The sequence below is a fragment of the Oenanthe melanoleuca genome, chromosome 6 (assembly GCF_029582105.1).
Source record: "Oenanthe melanoleuca isolate GR-GAL-2019-014 chromosome 6, OMel1.0, whole genome shotgun sequence".
In the NCBI taxonomy this organism is placed as follows: Eukaryota; Metazoa; Chordata; class Aves; order Passeriformes; family Muscicapidae; genus Oenanthe; species Oenanthe melanoleuca.
Genome location: NC_079340.1, coordinates 17686508 through 17709125, shown reverse-complemented (window position 1 = coordinate 17709125; position 22618 = coordinate 17686508). Strand labels below are relative to the sequence as shown.

General features: G+C 40.8%; 1 protein-coding gene across 1 annotated transcript in view; it reads right to left on the bottom strand.

Moving 5' to 3' along the window:
• WDFY4 (WDFY family member 4) overlaps positions 1-22618 on the bottom strand; it is a 124272-nt gene that overhangs the window by 68518 nt on the left and 33136 nt on the right. Inside the window, exons 15-33 of the mRNA XM_056494802.1 lie at positions 20361-20575; positions 19432-19526; positions 18265-18472; positions 17923-17999; positions 17016-17234; positions 15833-16017; positions 12828-13059; positions 10707-10858; positions 10044-10155; positions 9747-9937; positions 8084-8236; positions 7729-7802; positions 6711-6872; positions 4537-4628; positions 3552-3651; positions 2546-2751; positions 1800-1969; positions 1321-1446; positions 34-195 (exon numbers count right to left, since the gene is read on the bottom strand). Of these exons, the coding sequence (XP_056350777.1) occupies positions 34-195; positions 1321-1446; positions 1800-1969; positions 2546-2751; positions 3552-3651; positions 4537-4628; positions 6711-6872; positions 7729-7802; positions 8084-8236; positions 9747-9937; positions 10044-10155; positions 10707-10858; positions 12828-13059; positions 15833-16017; positions 17016-17234; positions 17923-17999; positions 18265-18472; positions 19432-19526; positions 20361-20575 (2931 nt within the window). The remainder of the gene's footprint in view (positions 1-33; positions 196-1320; positions 1447-1799; positions 1970-2545; positions 2752-3551; positions 3652-4536; positions 4629-6710; positions 6873-7728; positions 7803-8083; positions 8237-9746; positions 9938-10043; positions 10156-10706; positions 10859-12827; positions 13060-15832; positions 16018-17015; positions 17235-17922; positions 18000-18264; positions 18473-19431; positions 19527-20360; positions 20576-22618) is intronic.

Below are 22618 nucleotides of genomic sequence, written 5' to 3'. Positions count from 1 at the left end.
CCATCTGTGCTCTGATGGGTCCTATACACAAACCTTGGGTGGCTCTGAATGAAAAGCAAGGGTAGCCAAAGTTTTCAAGAAGTCAGGACAGTGCCACACGGGGTCCTGTGTGTAGCTGTGATAGATCAAGCGCAGAAACTCGATGACATTCCCTGGATAGGCAATCGCCCAGGAGGCTTCTGCATCTGCAACAGGCTGAACAGACAAACGTGCCTCTGGTCAAGGCAGCATCCCTTTCATTCATTAAAACTTATCTTTGCTCCTCTTTAGGTACCCCTAAACAAACCTGACACAGCCACCAAAGTCAGCAAGGCACCAGCAGCCAACCTCCACCTTGCTGACTGAAGATACACCCAACCAGAAAGGTGACATGTCATCATCAAAAATTAAAAAACTGAGCACTGCTGTGGGCAAGATCTGTCTCTGGTCTCTCTTAAACATGAGCCCATCTCATCCTGTGCTACATACCCAGGGCAGCAGTGGTTGTGCCCCTTGGAAGTCCCTGCTCACTGTCACGTCCAGTATTGCCCTCTGGGGCAGAGCAGGATTAGGGGCTACAGGTAAAGGGGTTACAACTAAAGGGGGTTACAGGTAAGGGGGGTACAGCTATAGGGGGTTACAGGTAAAGAGGGTTACAAGTAAAAGGGGTTACAGGTAAAGGGGGTTACAGGTAAAGGGGGTACAGCTATAGGGGGTTACAGGTAAAAGGGGTTACAGGTAAAGGGGGTTACAGGTAAAGGGGTTACAAGTAAAAGGGGTTACAGGTAAAGGGGTTACAGGTAAAGGGGTTTACAGGTAAAGGGGTTACAAGTAAAAGGGGTTACAGGTAAAGGGGTTACAGGTAAAGGGGGTTACAGGTGAAGGGGTTACAGGTAAAAGGGGTTACAAGTAAAAGGGGTTACAGGTAAAGGGGGTTACAGGTAAAGGGGGTTACAGGTAAAGGGGTTACAGGTAAAGGGGGTTACAGGTAAAGGGGTTACAGGTAAAAGGGGTTACAGGTAAAGGGGGTTACAGGTAAAGGGGTTACAGGTAAAGGGGGTTACAGGTAAAGGGGTTACAGGTAAAGGGGGTTACAGGTAAAAGGGGTTACAGGTAAAAGGGGTTACAGGTAAAGAGGGTTACAAGTAAAAGGGGTTACAGGTAAAGGGGGTTACAGGTAAAAGGGGTTACAGGTAAAAGGGGTTACAGGTAAAGAGGGTTACAAGTAAAAGGGGTTACAGGTGAAGGGGGTTACAGGTAAAGGGTGCCACCAGTATCTGTCACAGCTGGGCTCTTTATTCAGCCATTCACACTGCACTGGCCTTGCACCAAAACACTTACTTTGTCCACAGTGAATCTAACCATTTCCAGCAGTAACACAGCTGCCTCTGCACACAGCCCAAATTTGAAGACATTCTCTGTAAGGTGGTTCTGCAGGAGCCACTGCAGCATAGACTCAAGATCTTTCTACACAGGAAGAAAGATATTTCATTAAGAGATGGGAATTATTTATGATACATCAAGAACAATGCCTGCTCTCTCTGCATCAGAACAAAACCAACGTGTGTCTACCTCCAGCAGCTCCTTCCTCTCCTATTAAATTTGTAACATTTAATACCTGCATGAACAAGGTTGTTCTGAACATAATTTTTTAAAAAATCAAAGTTAACTAACTTAATTCTAAAGATATGAATAGTTTTTTTATTATCACTAAACCCAAGAAGGGTTAACTTGCCTGAAAATCCTCTTGTGGAAAAGGGCATAAAATATCAAAATAGTAATGGAGTAGCAGCTTCAGGTGCTGTTATATTTTTTCATACCTTGACTGCTTCAGGTGGTTCAGACTGTGGAGCTGCCAGAAAGAGCTCTGCCACAACCAAGTAGATCTCAGGGATGTGGACATGATCAGTCAGACATCTTTGCAATACAGAAAATCCAAAAATCAAGAAGTAGCCATTGTCAGGCATTGGAGGATGACTTTTTAAATTATCTTGAAAGGAAAAGAAAAGGAAAATGTCTAAAAAAAAAAGTCATATCAGCAGAAGGATTATTGACACAACTTTATCCTCATTTGTCTCTGTCCCAGAACACTCAGTAGTCTGCTAGTCCGCAGTATCAGCAGTTTAAAAAACACCTCCAGACTAACAGATAACAATTTTTCCCACTATCACTTTTGTTAAAGGGCCTTCTCCCTGAATTATTCCTCTTCCTTTCTCCTCCCTTTCTCAGAACCCCAGGTCTAATTATCAAAAAGCAGCCTGAACAAATCTTTCAGAAGCAAAAGGTTTCAGAGCACGAGTTGACATCTGAACACCTTACAGGCTTATCAAGCAGCCTGATTTTGTGCAACAAAAAAAAAAAAGCCCTGCAGATCCTAATCAGAATTACCTGCAAGGGCTGTCCACTTTTCAGCACAGACATGCTGAAGTACCAGGGCAAGTTTGCCCTAGAAGGTAATTTAAACTCTTGGTCTACTGATATCAGTGGGAATTCTCCTATCATGTACACAGTGATCTTCTGTCACTGAGCTGGATCAAGGCAGTGATTTGGGAATGTTAACACATACCCATGAGGATATTCAACCCTGCAGAGCTGTTTTCCAGCCAATGCCCAGCCACTATCCCCTCCTTGAACTTGTTCAGCAGCAGGCGGTCCTGGAGGAAGCACAGAAGCAGTTTGATTCCCAGGACAACTGTGCTGAAGTGCAGGTAGCTCTGTGTGAACAGCAGAAACCAGTCTGGCCCCAGTGCCAAAAATGTCTTTTCTTTTTCCCTAGGACAAACAGGTAAATGAAAATATGGAAGGAAACATGAGGGAAGACAGAAAGGAGATATTATTGAAAATTATCTTGAAGTGATTTAGAAGCTCATGTTTCTCTAGGAAAAAAAAGATCTCATTAAAGGTGTACCACAACAGAGACTCACAAAGGTTTAACAACAGACTCATCCACACAGCTGAAGTCATTCAATTCCTGCTACATCTAATCTTTTGTTACTGTCAGACAAAACAGTTTATTTACATGAAGCCCCTTCTGAGAGTGTGTATCAATAACTGAGGGAAACCACATCACAGACTAGATCTTTCAAGCTATGAAATTCAAAATTTTGGTTTAAATTTTCAAGTTCAAGATGTGCTATGAAAAAGCACAGTTGCAGCTCCCAGCACAATGAGATCTGCCTTTAAGTTATGAAATGTAGAATCATAATAACAGCATTCTCATGGTTATGATAGAGGGGTGCAAGTAATCCCACACTAGATTGACTTGATTTTCAGAGACAGATGGGATTTCTTCAACCCATGCTATGCACAAGGAACATCAATATCCAGTTTTCCCTTTACCATACTTCCTGAAAACATGAGACTTTTTCCAAAATCAGATGTGTGATCAGACCACACAGCTGTGTGAACACCAGATAAACCACTGACAAAAAAGTCTCTCTGAATCCAGTCTGCTCTTACTTAGCATTTGTTGAAATTCAAATGTTATCAGTGTGTTTAGTCCTGGTTAAGCACCAGGAAGAAGAAAAATCTGGAAGACAGAGAAACTTAACTTCCTAAATGTTTCTACTTACTCAGAGGACAGGTGAAGTTTGTCTGAGCGTATTACATCCAACAGCATCTTCAGCAGCTGGTTTCGAAGACAGATTGTCTTTCCAGATGTTTGGTTTAGGGCTACAAATGTCACAAAGTAATAAAGAGTAATGAAGAGATAAAACATGTTCCATTGCTTTGATGAACAATTTTGTTTGCACCAAATTAGCCCTGCAGAAGTACTTATATCAGGGGTTTTTGTAGAGTGAAATGATGCAGACACCAAATTTTAGACATGAGGACTCCTGCTAACATAAGAAACAACCTGTGCTAACATTGCCAAAGTCTTCTCTTTAGAATTATTTAAAACTTGTTCAAACTGCATGTTGAACAATATCTCACAGGAAACAATCTCAGGTTAACCAGAGAGGGAAATGTAAGCAGGCAATCTGACTTGCATTGCCTAGTTGAGATGTCTTTATACAAATTAACAGGGTCTCTTTAATATGATCTGTTGTTTAGAGGTGCAATAACAATAAAGCCTCAACTAAAAGATCACAGTGAAAGGCCCAAATGACTGCATGTTCCTCCATGTGAACCTGACAAATACACAGACACTTCAAGAGGTGCAGAGATCCACATTACTATTTGCTACAACTGTAAGGGTACTAAATTCTTCACAGAAAATCCAGGATGCCCATTGAAATTTTATTCCTTGTAACAGCCCAGTAGGTTAGTTTGGGGACAATTTTAATTCAATGTCCTTCCTCTCTGTGTATATCTGAAATCCAGCATTGTGTCAGCCCTGGGCAGTGCAGCCAAAGAACTGCTGGTTTATTAGCAGAGAGGGAAAAGGGTCACCTCAGTGCAGCCTGTCCCTTTCCATGTGAAGAAATTTGAATTTTGCCTCTTCCTGCCACAGGAGGCAGAAGCTCTAATGCTGCAATTAGGGTTCATCGGGTCCTGGGGAAGGAGGGAAATACTGTAGTTACCTATTACAGCACATACCCAAAGGCAGCCCCTCACCTTCAGTGGGCCTCTCAGCCACACTATCCAGGTAAATCTGATTTTCATCCACAGTAGAAGGCTTCAAGGTGTAAACAAGGAACAATCCAATCCTAGCAGAGGAGCAAAGCAGTTGTGGTCAACAGAAAGATATAAATTTGATTACTTGGAGATTATATGCAAGGCTGAATACTGGTTAACAATGACTTAACAACCATCATTAGAAATTCTAGTCACTTCAGAAATAGGATGAAAATTTCATAAACTCATGAACAGAATGTGCTGAGTTGGAAGGCACCCACAAGGATCATCAATCCAACTCCTGGCCCCAGCAGGACACCCCAAGAGTCACACCTGTGCTAGAGCATTGGCCAAATTCTTCCTGATCTCTGTCAGCCTTGGTGCTGTCACCACTGCCCTGGGGACCCTGTTCCAGTGCCTGACCACCCTCTGGGAGAAGAACCTGTTTCTAATGTCCAGCCTAAATCTGCCCTGACAACTTCAGGCCATTCCCTCAGGTCCTGTCACTGTCACCCCAGAGCAGAGATCAGGGTCTGTTCCTTCTCTTCCCCTCAAAAGGAAGCTGTAATTGCAGTGAGGTCTGCCCTCAGTCTCTTCTCCAGGCTGAACAGACCAAGTGAACTCAGATATTCCTCACCTGGCTTCCCCTCAAGGCTCTTTGACCCTTTGGATGCTCTCTAATAGCTGAATATCTTTCTTCTATTGTGAGGACTGAAAATATCTACAAATCAAAGTAAAATATATTCTGCTATGGAAATGTTTTCTCTATCTACTTTAAAGGTCTTTCACCAAGAGGAAAGAAAACTGAGTAAAGCACACACTTTATATGAAAGATTCTGAGCAGCCTGTGGCATTCCAGTATCACTGTTATCACCACTTGGTTTCCAAGCATATAGAGGAAGCAGGTTCCACTGTGAGGAGGATTGACACCCTTTTTTCACCTGGAATTTGCTTTAACACATTACCTGCTCCTAAGGATAGAAAGTTGAATATGATATATACACATTTAGTGAAAGTGCACAGTCTCCCCTGCCCACAAGAAGGATATTTCTTAAGGGACAGAACACCAGTTGTTCTACAGGAATGGCCCACATACAAATTCCATCTAGAAGCCCAAATTTGGGACCAGCAGAAACTCCAGCACCTCTCAGCACTGCTGTTACAGTCTCTGCTGAGCTGGAGCTAGGTCAGGGACTGTCTCTGTCCACTCTCAGCACTCATGGGCCTGACAACTAATCATACTACTATGCAATAGCAAATCAGGTTTGTTTAACAAAAAATGTTCATTCACACTCCTTCCAACACGACAAATTTGATACACTAAATCCATGACTCTCACCTGCCTACATGGAAAAAAGAGCAGACTAATTCCTCCAAGCCCAGGGTACAAATATACAGAGGTAATGTGTATCCAAGAGCACACATTCACAAAACAGCTGGCAGACACCAAGTTCATGTATTAGCTTACTCCACAATTAACTATTAGAGGTGCTCATACTCTCCAACATAGCAAAAGGCACAGTCCACAGATTTGACATGCAATTCTGTTTCTACATTTTATTAAAAATGGAGCTTTAGAAACAGAGCTGCCACCTGTGCAGTTCACTTCCCTGGGAATTAGGTGGCTGTGACAGCACTATGTGGACCTTCCTCAGTTCATAGGTTACAGGCTGATGCAATTAGCCTGGGAATAGAAAATGAAGCAGTGCTTGCATTCTGTGAAGAGCAAACAAGGATTAAAATGCTATGCTTCATGAAATCCTGACTAACATAACTGATTGAAATTCAGGAACAAAAAGGATTGTTACTGGGATATAAGCCAACAGGATTAGGTACACATTTCTTTGGGGCCAAATTGTAATACTGTAGTGATACTTTAGGGACAAGGCTTTAATGAACCCAAATATTAAGTTCATATTTGAGTAATCCCAGTCATATCTACAGAACTGGCTGTGCCACCATTATAAAAAACATCACCCATTTCACCTTCACACAAATATAAGGCTATAGTGGATGAAAAATGTTTTTATCAGTTTTTCACCAGGGGATGCTGCAGTTGCCAAAATCTGGTGCTCTACTAAAGCCAAGGTGAGGGAAGCTCTGCTGTGGAGTGTCTCCAGCACAAGTGTGGCTCATGTGCAATCTGAGGAGAAGCTAGAGACCTTGAAGGTTACCTGAGAACATCCCTTGTGTTAAAGTATCCCTGCAAGAGATGGGACAGAATAGTGCAGGCCACAGTGATCTTGGAGCTGCTGATTTCAGGATCATTGAACAGGAAAACCAGCTTGGGCACCATTTGCACCTGGTAGGCAATTGCAACATTCTGACGTGCATCTCTGGAAAAAAAGCACAGAGAATATTAATGACTTCTGCTGGAAATGACCAAATTTGCTGAGTTTCAGCTAAAAGGATTCTCAGACTGCACTGATACTTTGCACTTTTGGCTTATAATATTGTCTTTATGACATTTCAGACACTTGAAATGTTGACAAATTAAACAAACAAATTGAACATGTGTCAGTGATGGAGATCTCAAGGCTACTTTTTGTGTTCTACTCTTCTCCTCTGCCCTCTCCCCCAGAAACTGCTGCATTCCAACACGTTCAAAGAAAACATTTTTGCATTTTCAAGCAGTAAGTTGGTAGCAAAAAATGCTATTCCTGTAAAACTTAGCAAGGGGCACCAGACAGCTCTGCAAAGAGCTTTCTCCTACCAAAAAGCAGGAATCTAGCTTTACTCATCCCCTCTGCCAATGCTCTGTCTCTTTAGGGACATTTAACTCCAGTCCAGATAATTAAGAATATTGATTAAAGGGCTATGTTTTGATTTGAAAAGCAACTTCAATAATACTTTTAAATATTAAATTTAAATACTAAATAATTTTAAAATATATTTCATAGCCAATTCAAACATTCAGATTTCCCCTCCCCAGCAGATATTTAAACTTTCATTGTACAGCAGTGATTCCATGTGAACCAGGTAACCAGATATCTTTTCCCAGTCTGGCTCCAGCCATCTCAGGGCTGATGAAACCACTAACTCCAGGCTTGAAAGAGCAACACAGGAATGATTCACTCCCAGAATCCACTGATTCTAACTGGGATTAGACCCTTCAAATCCACCTCAGAGCTCCAGCCTCAGGTTACAGGTGGGTTTGGCCCAGAAATTTGTGATCCAAACACATGTTTATACCTGGAGGACTGCAAGATCTCCACAAGATGGGAAAGAAGAGCAAGGTCAAGGTTTTCTGGTGCTTTCATCCAAAGCTGAAAGAGAAAGGAAAGCAGAGCTGAGCTGTGAGAACAGCAGCTGCATCAGAGGAACAGTTTGAACCAGTTTAGGGAGGAGAACAGGTAAACTTCCAGTGTTTCTGTACTGCAGCCTGCAGGCACTGGAAGGGCAGCTCCAGTTCTAGCCCTGAGGAGCAGGCACAGCACACAACCCATCCCAAATACTGGATCCAGAAGGTGCTGTGAACAAACCAAACCTGGTATCATAAAGCCATCTTTAATACAGCCAAACCCACAGAGTAACATGAACAGTTTACCTCAAAGTTGCAGAGAACATACTGGAATGCACTATAATTCTTGATGACAGAAGACTCAAAGCCCAGCTCAGCTGTGCCCACTAGGGAGAACATTAGCTGCAAAATCCTGTTGTTTAGCAGCTGACTTTTCCTCTTCAACAGATAGCTCAGCAGCTGAAAAAAGAAGAATGAATAAATATCTATCAAGTATAAATCTGTATTTATAAACTAACATATAACACATCTCTTTAATTCAAGACCAACATAGAGTTAGAGATGTAGCAGTCGTGCATGCATGCATTTTGCATAAGTGTCATGAAGAAAACTAAGATTTCAGTCCAGACATAAAATTTCATGCAGAAAGTGTAAGGATGAATTTTTGAAGGATCTTGGCAACTCTGTGGCATTGAACAGGAGGAAAATACATGCCATATTATGTTGAATGTAATTTTTAAAAAGCAGCAGACAAATATAACTGTAAATAAGCACAGTAGGTGTTCTATGCTATTCTTCATGGATGCATTTTTAATCGCTTACAAATGGTGTTGATTTAAAAAATATTAATTTTTTACCTCCCCAAATGGAAAACATTTTTGAAACATTGCCAGTTTCTCAACTGAGCCTACCTTTGATTATCCAACAGTTTCCACATACTGTGAGAAGAATGTTCAGAAATCCATTACATTTTGGACAGATTGGGAGGAATAGAAATTAATTTGAAAATACATATCAAGACACATCTATTATCTGGCTGTTAAAAAAAAAAAATAGCTTCACTCCATTGCAATATGATGATCAGTCACATGGAGAGAACACTATTTATAAAAAATCAAAAGGAGCAGCTCATACGCAATATAAAGACAGGCTCTACAAGAAAGGATTGGACAAGCAATATCTAAGTAGGATAAATATAGTCATATAAATTGCTTTCAATTTATGAACAATTTGCATGTTGGGAAAATAGAGAATTTATAATAAATCATTAATGAAACCCTAATGTTAAGAGTCTTGTTTGGAACCTTCTGTATTAAAGAGTCTCCTCTGTTCCTTCAGAGTTCTGTGCTTCTTCTACACAGCACAAAGTAAATGACACTAAACTGAAACTTCATACTTGAGCCTCAATCCATCCAATATCACATATATAGACTTTACATACAACCAAAATCTTCAGTCTGCATAGCTTTCAGGTTTAAAGATTAATTTGGGACAGACCTAGTCAATGAAATTCAGGCAGCCCTTATTTATATCAGAAGAATTCCTCATAGACAGTGAAGACTGAGCCACAGGAATTCACTGTCAGCCCCACAAACAGGAACCTCAGGTTGTATGAGCCAAGGGGAGGAAGAAAAGCTGCCTGAGAAGTGGTCATTGTGTCTGGGATCAAGTGTGTTGGTAAAAGGTGAAGAGTGGGTCAGTCACAAACCTGCTGCACTGGTTTATTTAGTTAAAATAAATCATGTCTGACCAAGAGGCATCTGTCCTCACATTTCCCCCAGCAGATAAACTGTTACAGAGGTTTCCAGGATATAGAGCTTTATCCTATATCCCCCTCCTAACTTACAAAGCTCCAACCACAAGTGGCCACAGCCAGGGCGGGTTTGGCTCATTCCCACTGATAGATTAGGGGATGAATATCTACAAGGGAAAGGCTATAACCAGAATGAATGAACTAAAGTGTGTCTACCTGGTATCCATGGATGTGCCTCATCAGTTTCCCACTCAAGGGGCTGCTGTTGAGGATGGAGTTGAGGACTTTGACAGCTGCATACATGGTGTGGTCATCACGGGCCATAGCAATGAGACCCAGGAGAACAGCAGGGCCTCCAACAAAGTTCAGGCTGGTGGCTGCTGGAGAGGACTGGAACACTCTCACCCCTAGGAAAGTGCAGTGTTACTCTACCAGGTTACACAGACTAGATCTACTACTGACAGCAACAAGCTCCACTCTCAGAACATTAAGCATTAAGACAAGAGCATTTACCATATTGGCCCACAGCAACTGACCCAATAGTCCTTGAGGAGCCTGAGAGGTGGCCAGCAGTATTCCTAGATAGGAATACTGGGGTTGAGCTGTCCCGAGAATTGATCCCCATCTAAAACGCATAAAAGGCATTTTTAGAAAAAATTCAGTAGTATCAGGGACACTAAAAGCAACAAATGCATGCTCTAATACTTTATTTATTTATTATAATACTATATTTGTTTATTATTTTAGGCTATGAAAACCATCTTTTTTCATAAAAAGTTGATTGTAAGGACAAATATTCACCCACCAACAACATCTCACAATGCCCCTACTTTCACCTGTAAATAGACCTGCTGTTAGCAAGAATTATAGAATAGCATGTGAGAAGTCCTTGTGAAGGCATTAAGAAAACACAGACTGAAACAAATTATCATAAAACCTGAAAATTATGGCTCCTGTTCAAAAAATGCTTTTAACATCATGCTCACACTGTCCAATCTATTCCCCTCCATAAGTGAAAATTAACCTATGAGTAGAACAAAGTTAAGGACTGGAAAAAGAAGTTAAAAAAAGAAAAAAAGATTGAAGGTACACAGGCAAGACAAAGTCAGAAACTTGGCTCTAGTAAACTGATTAGAAGCCAGAGAAAACTTGTTTGAGACAAGGGGAAATTGTGACCTCTTTGGCAATCAGCCGACCATCCACTTCATTGTAAGAGCTCTTTATATCTTGGACTGTAGTGAGAGATGAGCACACAGCATTGATTCCAAAAGAAATCTTCTCTTCTGCCACCAGAGGTGCAATACTTTGATCATTGCACTGGTTCTCACCTAAAACAAGAAAACTGTGAATGTCTGAAGGAACTTTGCTTTTTCAACACACAAGACAGGAGAGAGGCAGGTGAAAAGTAACTGGAGGAAACTCATGTTCAGGAAATAATTTTACTTTGTCTTAATTATAACCAGAAAAAAGTATTCACCCTTTGCAACACAGTCCATGGCAGTTTGTATCACCAGCAGTTGTGCTTGGCTGTGTCCTCTGGTCACTGCTTTGCCTTGATTCTACATCCTCTCATAACATCTCATGAAGCTCATAAATGTCCAGAATAAACCACACTTTCTTTCCACAGAATATAAACAAACTTTCTGGACACAGAAAACATTTCAGAGGCTTCCTGTGTTTCTGGTAACTCTATCAGGGTATCCAAAGCAAAGATTTTTGTGGAAGGAGAGCAGAGAAAAAAGTTCAGAGCTGCCAATTCACATTTGGGAAGCTTCTAAAAAGTACCAGGTTCAGCATTCCCATATGAAATTCCCATATGCATTTCTTTAAAGAATTTTCTATTCCTGCTCACACTTGGAAAAACTATGTGCACCTCCATTTAAGGAAAAAGTCAAGTTGTATTTTTGACAATTTTATAGACTGGGAAAACAGCTGACTTACAAAACTGTTTACTAGTGCTGGTGACACAGCCCTTTTAGGCAAAAAGTTAGTTCACATACCACATGAAGATTCACTATAAATAAAATGCCCCAGGACTGTGTTACCATTTCCCTTCCAGCAGGACTTGGTCTGCAGACTGAGCCTCTGCACAACTGCAGCTGATTAGCAAGAAGCAATGAGAGACAGTGGGGAGATTGGACACAACACTGCCAAGAATTCCTACTGCTGCTGCTTGCAACAAGGTCATAAAAATTTTCAAGGAAAAGGACCCATATTATTTTGGGGGATTGTGGTAAAACTTTTTAAAGTCAAAATTTCCATTTGCCTAAGTTCCTCTGGGTGTTTTGATGGAATAGGGAGAGTGCAGGGAAAGAGAGTGAGATCATTTCACATTTAGGAGATAAGATCTTATATGCTGCTCTGTGATTTTCCTGAAACAGGGCATCACTAAAGTCAGATGGCCACAATCCATTATTAGTACTAAATCTGGAAAGAACTGTGCAGAAAACAAGCCCCTCAGACTTCATAAAGACTCAATGATTCAAAAAATCAAATCCTTCTGACATCTACAGGTAATGTTTTTATTTCAGAGCTGTACTTTGACACCATTTCTCTCTCAACAACCCCCTCCCACACTTGACTTGCAGATTTTTGTGTGTAGACTGACAGCATTCTGTTTGAAGGAATACACTCAGCCAGTTTTTGACATTGCTTTAGGCTGGAGTATCACCAAGAAAGATTTTGCTCTTTTCAAATGAGAAATTACCATCCCATTTAATCCCAAACTCTAGCACAGAGGCGAATGTGCTACTTGTTGAACAAACAGTAATCAATAACTGAAATGTTTTGTCTCTCTGTTTTCTTTGTCTGTTTAATAATTGAGCAACATAGCTCAAAAAAAAAAAAAAAGCCTCTTCATTAAATGGAATGTAATTTATTCCCCTACCCCTCTGTGCCCTGTGCTTTCTCCTTTTCTGCAGGCATTTGCAGTTAAACTCCATATTTCTCTTTCTGCCTTCTTTTCCCTGTTAGCATTGTTAATGCAGAATGTGTCAGTTCAAGCTTTTGCTGTAATATTTGTCCAACAGAAATCACAATCTTGCAACTCAGGACATGTTGCCCCTGTTACTCTTCATCTCTCTCTGCTGCTTGATTCCTATCCTTCTTTCCAATTCACAGTATGTTACAAGATTGTCATGTATCTTGCTACAGCCTTGTACAACATTCAGTAATGCAGTTTTCCAGACTTTTAGAGTGATCTCTGGGCACAGTTGGAACACTAACAGAAGGTTATCAGAATAAAAAGAACACTGCCTTGACAAATAAATAGTGGTGGATATGAGAATTGTCACACACCTGGAAGTTGTACTGCTTGGAAATTGCTACAATACTGAGGGCCAAGCTTAATAATAACTTCTATGGTTTCCACAGAAATGGCTTCTTCAAACAAGTGTGCAGGACCCAGGCGCCAGGTCAGGGAGGACTTGTGTTTCCAAATCCGAGGAGTAGCTATGTACCCATAGACATCAATGAAGGAAGAGGGCTCCAAGGAGGTAAAGCTGCCTGGTAGAGGCTGCAGATACTGCATCTGCAACAGAGAAGGGGTTCACTGAGGGGATCCAATGCACACACAATGCCCTGGTCCCTGTGAGGCACTGCCTGCCACCTCTTTGCTCATGGAAGTCTCAGTCAGTGTGCAACACAATTCCACTGGGCCTGGCTGAGCCAGAGCTCGTTTCCCCACACCAGCCCTCAGTGCTGTGCTTTGCACTGGGAGCTACAAAGGGGCTGATAACTCACCAGAGTTTTGGCTGTTGCTGAGCAGAGCTGGCAGTGCCAGTGCTGGCTCTCCAACATTCCCCCAGCAAGAGCCAGCTGACCCAAATTAACAGAGATATTCCATACCATATAATGCCAACTCAGACATAAAAGTTAAGGAAAGGAGGAGGAAGGGAAGGAATTAATTATTTACAATGCTTGCCTCCTATAGCAGCTGCTCCACGTGCTGAAGAAAAGTGGCTCAACAGCACTCACCGATGGGAAGTGGAGAATAAACCTGGTTTTTTTTCTCTTTGCTTGTGCACATGAAAACCCACTTCTGCTTTAACCAACTGCCTTATCTCTACTTACAAGTCGTTTTCCATCTTATTTTCTCTCTGTCCAGCTGGCAAGGGGAGTGATACAGCTTGGTGGACGCCTGACACCCAGCCAAGGTCAACCCACCATAAAAATTATCAACTACTGTTCAGAAACTGGAATTTGAGAAGTACTGTAAACAGAAGAATTTGGAATGTTTAAGCCTAATTTTTGTTCCAATAACACAGTCAAAAGTCTTTCAAGTATTGGCAAAGCAAAACCCTGTCTTGACTCCAGACATATTTTTCCTTTCCTAACTTCATAACCCTGACTGTGACATTCAACACAGAAATACAAGTCACAGTTCACACTTTGTACTGGCATAAATGGAGAATAAGCAGTTTTTGAGGAGTGTAGATTGTCCAGTTGCATCAGTAAGCTTCAGTGGAGCTAAATTGTTTAGGAAACAGGGTCATTTATTTCTGGTACAAAAATAATGATTTGTTTTCCTAAACTGAGTCTATTACTTTATTTAACTGTAGAGAGATCTAACAGGAAGGAAGTAGCTAGAATTTGGTACAGAGAAACTATTTTGTACTTTGGGGCTTAGCCCTGTCTTCAACAATTTGCTGTTATGATGGGAGACCCCAAGCATTTACTGACTCTGACTACTGAGATTTAGAAAACAGGGCTGGTCAGTATTAAGAGGAGTTGACACTTGAGTGAATAAATATTAGTCTTGATGGAACACAGTAACAACACCCCACTCCAGCTCCACCAACTGAAAACAGCCTTTGGTATTGTTAACAACCTTTGTCCATTTCTAACTTCTTAGACAATCTTTTTTTACTGTACATATCAAGATGAAGGCTTGCATTAACTCAGTGAACCCAACACTAGGATGATATTTTGTTTATAAAGGATTATTTTATTTATATGAGCTGTTTCACTGAGTGTTAAACACACTTGCTGTGAATTCTTTCATCAATTGCAATGTTTAGGCCTAGTTTTATTGATGACTTTCAGTCTCATTTGAAGGAAGTCAAATTAAATTAAATTTTCATTCTTGAAATGGATATAGGTCCCAAAAGGCATTTATAAGACAGATCATTTTTCTCAAGTATGGGAAAGAGAATATTTGGAATTAAACAGGTTGTGTTTACAGGGGAAGAACAAAACACACAAGTGAGCCTTGCATATGCTGAGATTGAATTGAAATATGGGAACAAAAAGGAAGAGACCAAGGTTAAAAATTCAATTCATATAAGGATTCTACTCAAAAACCAAAAATCCACCACACCAACCAGAGATATAATAGAAAGAACAGGCTGTATTTTCTACACTGTATTCAGAATCCAAAAATCAGATCTCTGAAATAGTATGAGATTAACTGCAAAACCAGGAGCATGATGATATTAACAATAGAAACCAGGGGCTATTCTCATTTATCTCGTAGATTATGAACCCTTCAGGTGCATTTGGATTACTTTTGCCCGATATTTCATGCAACTGACTGCTGTGTAACAAAAATCACAAGAAATTGCAAATTAGGGGAAATACCAGTACACCAATATTAGCAATATTAACTAGTGAGGAAAAAGACCACTGACTGCTTGCTCAAAGGGTGTAAGAGAAAGAGCACAGCTTGAAACATGACCAAATGAGATGCTTGAGGAAATTCTTCCCACTTCTGGATTCTTGGCCAGTCACAGCAGCTTATTTCTCTGTGACCTTTCCACTTTTCCAGAGCTTTCTTCAAAAGAATGAGTGGAGAGACTGCATAACTCATCACCTTTGCAGGTTTTAGCCTAAATCCAAGCCATCCTTGATTGAGGGCTCTCTGGTCCCACCTTGATGTGAAGTACTTTTTGTAGCTGGCAACTTCTGCAGATCTTGGGCTTAAACTGATAGATCCTCTGAACCAGCAGCAAACTCAGAAAACTTGGACCTAAGGGTATAACTGAGTTCAGCAATGTAACCCTGAGCTACCTGCAACCCAGATATCCCTGAATCTAGAGGAGCATCAGCACACACATTGCCCTGGTTATCTACATGCTGGAGGGGGAGCTGAGAACAAACTTCTGAAAAGCAGCACAAGTACACCCTGTTTTAATGGTTTCTGACCACTCACACCCAGCACAGTGGCAGGTGTTACATGTGTAAATCACCCTGCTTTGAGCTTCTCAGATTAATACTGAAAAGTGATGGCAGGTGCACTGGGAGGTGAAAATGAAAAGCAATGCAAGGCAAGAGTCAGGCACAAGATCTATGCAGAGAGCCCTTACCTTTGCAGAGCCAAGCATCTGGCCATTTATATAAGCTGACACAATGCAGTTCTTCTTTGTTTCCTTAGCAACTGTCACTGCAAGGTGATGCCACTGGCCAGTGACCACAAGTTTTCCACAGCCAAACTGGACTTGCCCTGGAAATGGGGAGGGATTTAGGACCTCACCCTCAGGTTCCATAATATCTGTAACAGCAAAAACAGGGATAGGCCAACAGAAATTACTCATCTTCACCTGCCTCTGGAACACAAATTTCAAATGTGACAGAAAGAACATGACAGTCTGCGGGTGCAGTGTGAATTGATGCTATTATGTCTAATGTCTTTAAGACACTGACCAAGGTCTGTTATCAGGATCTACAACTTGCACAGCTCTCAAGATCCCTCCAGCATCCTGTATCACCCTCCCAAAAAATACCTGCTATTTGTCTTGACACTGCAGAACTACCCTGAACTAGGAAAAACCCAACATATTCAATAAGAGGAGAACCCCTCAGTGTATTTACAGAGTTAGCTGACACAGAGAAAAAATTCCTAGCAAATCTATGAGATGATAAAAGTCTCTATATTAATTTGTAGCTTTTATGAAAAAAGGCAAGCTGGAATTTTCATCATTATCTAAGGCAATCAGAGCACTCACACAATGTCAGCTGTGTATGAAAAAGTCCCAGCTACTATTCCCACTCCATTTCCAAACTCCTCTGGAATATTCAATCACATTTACATTTGAAGTACCTACTCTACTCAATAAGGAAAAGGGGATAAATATCAACAGGGAACAATATTAACAGACTGGCATAATAGCAAACATTCTGAAAGCAAGGAGAGGAAATGAGTTGTTTCATTAGGAAGCCAGATCACTCCCTAAATCCTCAGTCCCACTCTCCAAACCTGCTTAGTGTCACACAGAACAGACTGGTTCAAGCCCAGTCTCCACAACTGCACACCACAATATAAGTGACACTCAAATTTTTTCCATTGAATATTGCACTAATTCACAATGCCTAGAGCAAACTTAAAAATGAAACATGGGCAACAATTATAATCACAACTGGATTCAAGAAGAAAACTGAAGACAAATCCCATTAATATCCTGGGTACTTCAAAGAAGAGGAAATTTATTAATGAAAAATTCCAGATAACAAGAGGACACAGCACTGCAACTTGACTGCAAAGAGCCTTACCAAGTGGCTGGAATTCCACTTCTTCTGTAGAAATGACCAAGGAGTGGTCCTGTGGGAAGAAGCTTACAGAAAAGCAGACAAATTCTTGCTCTGTCCTTGACATGTGCCTCACCACCGTAAGGAAGCGGAGCGGGTGGCTGCTGTGCCCCAGACCAAATTTGCTAACCAGGAACCAGCAGGAGAGAGTCAGGCCACTCGAGGGAGGGAACATTCTGCTCCCTGGGGACAGGAACAAAAAAGCATTAAGGAAGTTGCTTTCCTTGGGCAGCCATTAGCAAACTTTATGTTTCATTCCTCCACAGCATGGAGGAACCAACATTAGATTATGGGGTTTAATTTCTATTCTGTTGTGTTTCATTGCCTCTATTCAATATCACAGGGGTTGTACATATGAGTCTGTGCACATGTGTAAATGACCTAAATCTGACTGATGAGAAATGACCACTAGATCTCCATGCTATGGAGCAGATGAATTAGCAATCTCTGAGCCAGAAACAAGTTCTCAAATTTCACAAAAATTCAGGAAGCAAAAGGTACAGCCATTTCCCAGTCCACCCAATAGAGGATTTTGTGGTATAGGAGAATCCCATTAAGTGGCAGTTTCTATTCCTTGCATAGGAGATGACCCTAAAATCTAGTGGCTCTTACTTGTTAAGACTGTTTTCTTAGAAACCTGCTTTACATTTGTATTGCCAATATTAATTCATCAGGCTATGCAGCTGCACCCAATTCCCCACTTTGCTGAGCAGTACAAGTTCCACAGTTCAGAGCTGGTCTGGGACCCAGGGACAGAAATGTTTTGAAATGCACAGCTTATGGGCTGCCCTTTCTTACAACAATTAAATGCTTTCACTGGGGCTGGGAGGTCAGTGCTCCCAGCAAGCTGCAGGTGAGTCAAGGTGCTTACCCACACCAGTCCCTCCTGAGACAGACTGGTCTGCACTGGATCCCATGACTGTGGCCAAGGTAGGGAGGTACAAACACCTATACAAAAGCAAGCAAGAGCCTGTCATCAGAACCAAAATCATCCCTGAGAGTCACCAGTGACTCCTAGTATTGCAGAATCATGGCAGCAAGGCAGAGTAGGCTGTCAGCAATAACAGTAATGAAATGTGTTGGGAGCATTGCTGCATGGAAGGCAGCCATGGAGTACATAAATTATGATGGGGAGAGAAGTGAATAGTTACTGTGTTCAGAGTAAGGGTCTGGAGACCCAGAGCAGCTAAAATAAAAGCAGCAGCAGCAATACCCATAGCCTTCCATGGACATGTCAAACTCCACAAAGGATGGAGCTAAGGCAGCGCTGTGCAGCTGGAAGTTCCGAGGGGATGTCATGGAGATGAGGCTCATGGCAGCCTGGAGAGCCAGTGCAGATCCCCTAGACAGACAAGGGGAGGTCCTGACAGGCACAACGGGCTGAGGGTCAGATTTGCTGTCCACCACTCTCTCTTCTGAGCCTGGAAGATGAACACAGTGCCTAACCAGATCAATGTCTGCAAGTCTTTTCTCAGTCACAGCTACTGCCAATATTCTATGCATGCCTGCTCAGAACAACACTTCATGCTCTTGAGATAACACATCCTCAGCAGCCTACAGAAATCCTACAGCAGTACAAAAAATATTGCACTGAAGTCATTTCAAAATGGGAGGCTGTCAGGAGAGCCATAGCCATATTTTCTTCCCACACATCTTCAGGCAGCTCCAGAACTCACCCTATTAAAAAATGTCCCCAACCCCTTGTTTCCATTTTTCTTACACCAAGACCATTCATTCAACTCTGCTGTAACAGAATAGTCACAAGCAACATGTGGGAGAGGATTTGAAGAATGACTGCACAGAACATAAGACCCAAGTACAGACCATGCTGTATCAGGTGTCTCAGGCATGAGACTTGTTTAAGCACCAAATACTACTATAATGTAGCCTTTCATCTATAAAAGATCTATAAAATAGCAGAGAAACAACTCAGGTGGAAAATATCCTGCATAAGCAAGGTAGATTACTGGGATATCCTAGGGACTACAAAAAGCAGTGCTCTTTATTCCCACTCTTATTCTATCTATCAATCACAGGAAAAAAATATGCTGCAAACAAAGGAGACACTCCCCTTGGTTTGTAGAATGTTAGTATTTTTACAAGCCATGTCCATGTCTGGTCCAGAAAAATCTGAATCTATACTAAGCATCTAACTTGAGCAAAGATATTATAATTTGATCTCTGCTGGCCATTAGATCAGCTCTCAGTGTTGGTCAAGTGCCACCCAATCTGAGGAATACCCAGTGAAAATCTTCTAGGCAGACTCCACCTTCACAGTGACTGTCTTGAAGCAACCTACTCAAGAGCAGTTTCCTGTCATTTCAGAGATATCTCTAACTCATCCACTGTATCAGCAACAGGCTGTTCATTGTGTGCTTACCTGCATTAGCTGAATCCTGACATGAAAGGACCTTGGTCTTGTTTGCACTGGGCCTAGAAGGTAGCAATGGAGAACCTCCCAGCCACAGAAATTGCCTAACATGAAAAAAAAAAATCCATTTAATAAAAGGAAAACAAGCCAGACACTTTTGGAGTCATAGCAATCATGCAAATACAGCTTAGAGTTCTGGAGAATGCCAAATAAAAAAGACATCCCAAACAGAACAGAAGAAATGTTTTCCCTTGTAGCAGCACAAATATTTTGCTTGCTTTACATTTCTTTTCAATGTTTTCCTGTTGAAAAAAATCAAAGATTTCTCTTCATCAACATTTTTGAATAGTCCTAATTTTTCAGAAAAAGAAAATCTATGGGTTGGGGTTTTTTATTGAATTCTTTTTTTAAAAATCCTATTCCATATTTGAGTGAAAGAAATACAGTCTTCCACTGAATATTTAAATTTCTCTGCATTGTGGTAGATTTTAGGTACTGCACTTGTTAGCATTAATGAGGAAAGTGCAACTCCAAACTGGAAACAGTGACTGAGGAAGAAGATTGCACTTTTTATTTTTGCATCTGTATTTGACATGGATTCAAGACATAAGAGTAATTTTTACTCTGCAGAAAACAGCTTCTCTATATAAACCAGGAGAGAATATTGTTTTGCAATGACTTAATGAGTTCACTCAAAAATGGCTTTGCAGCCCCTGCAGAGATGATGCAGCAGAACTCATACCACCTTCAGGAGTCACTTAAGCATATATCCTGCAATCAATTAAAAAAGAGGATTAACTGGGACTTGAAAGAAAAGGCTGAGTCTTGCTGAATTAGAGCACTACATGAAGCATCTAATTATTTTATAAACTTTGAAAAAAAAAAAAAAAAAAAGGCACCACTAGAGCAAATTGTTTCCATTAGATGCAATCTTCTACCTTAAGACATGTGGCTCAACAGCCTGTGAGGCCAGCTTCTCAAACAGCCTGGTGAGGGGCAGGTGCAGGGGGTGGCTGTCACTGCAGAAAGCATCCTGACAGGAGGAGATGATGGTGCTCAGCAGGCCAGACTCACACACCACCTGACGACTCTTCTCTGACTTCACCAAGGACTGGATGTGGTCAACCACAGCGCACTGGATTTCCTGGGAAAGCTGAGATGGACACAGAAATAAAGTCAGAGGGCTGGAACTAAACGTATAGGGCAACTGATTTATTCTATTTTAATTTGGTTTGCAATTGTCAAATCCCTGAGTGTAAACATCTGGTCCAGAAAAGAAGCCCCTAAGGCAAGAGGCTCAAGCAGAACTGCATGGCTGTTCTGTCAAGCTCTGCACTAAAACACTGTGCATATATTCATCTGAGCAGCTGCCTGGCCATCCACAGCTCAGCTTTCCTGCCTCTACTCTGTGACAGTGAAGGAAGAAAACAATCAGCTGTCATTCAAAAACAGGGACCACCACCAAGGGCAGGTTATTAGGCATAAGCTCCAACATAGGAACTCAGAATATATTTGACTTTAAGCCTGTGGAGAGCCATATTGACATGATTTACTCTTCATTCTAAAAGCACTCTTCTTAAAACAAAAACTATCAAGTGATGTCAAGAAACAATTTTAAACACTTCTCTATACATTTTGCTGAATTGAAGCTTTGCTTCATTATTGCTTCTTAATGATCTTAAAGTCTCTCAATTATCATAAATTATCTTTAAGCAATTTGCTCCCAATTAGAAATGCATTGTACCCCATTGACCTAACTAGATTTCATGTAAAAGTAACTGGATTATATATTTAAACACAAATCTTACAAAGATGAATTATTCCCTATTTCCAAGAGCTTTCAAGCTTTCTCATATACTCTTCTAGGAAATAGGTATGCAATCTTGTAAAGAAAAGGACAACAATGGTGACAGACACACAAATGAAGGCAATGGGATTTGATTTTATAGCATGAATGAGAAGCAACTGGATTCAGAGTAAGCTGATTAAGTGTAAAGAGGAATTGAGCTCTTCTGCATTCTCCCAGACAATGCCAATACAGGACAGTTTCAAAGCCAACAAGCAATTTGTTTTCAAAGTGTCCCCAGCTGCAACACTTAGAAAAGAATACATCCATTGCAACATCATATTGTTTTTGCAGACTCAACTACCATTTGTCACATCTGAAGGGTAAGTTCTTTGGATAACACTTTCTTCTCTCTGAAGGACTATTCATTGCCAGGGACATGTTTCACTGTGCATTGCATTGCACACAGAAAGCATCCATCAGACTAAACTACACTATTACAGTGTTTCGAAGTTCCACTTACAACTTTTTTATTCTTTTAATTAACATTGTACTCCATTTCTGACTATATGCAGGAAAATATGTGTCAATACCACTAAACAGAGAAGACACAGGTCTTGACTAAGTGAAGCAACTGGTTTATTCCAAAATAAATCCAATGAAAGCATAATGGTGTACAAAAAGATTGATTGTTTTCATTAGCCCAGCAGCTCTGTCAATACCAAAATTGCCTTGTTTGGAATAAAATGAGCTGTTTTCATGGATCTTTGTTCCAGTAAAATGAGATTTTTGTGGAAATATTAAAGGTGTCCAGGAAACTATGCTGTGCATTTCTGTATGCATGGATTGATTTTCTTAACACCTATTACTTGCACAGTGAATCAGGATATTGAAGGTACAATTAGAATGTGGCTGAGCTCTGCCTCAGTTTAGAGTTTTAAGGGCAAATGTCACCAAGCAATTTGCCCAATCTGCTTAAGTAGTTCCCAGATTCTTTCTCCTTAGAGCCCAGAGTTTCAAAACTTGGTAGTTGAATTTATTTCACTGTTACTCATTGTAAGGATTATTACGCTGTATTCAAGATAAGCAGAAATGATGAACTTCTGTCACTGTGCATTCACTTCAAAAGGATGCAATTTCCTTAGATTGAAGAACAATATAGCAATAATTATGTGTGCAGAAATACTTGAAAGTTTTCACTTTTTTAACATCTACAGGGATAAGAGCCTTTTTAAAAGGTGCAAATCCTTATTGATGGAGAATGTTATACTTTTACAACAGTAACTATGACAGCAGCTCATCATACAGGAGACATGGATGAAAACAAAAAGGAAAAAATCCAGCTGAGGAAGCAATAGTATTGTTTAGTAAAAGTATAAATAATTTACACGAGCAATATCCTCCAAATCC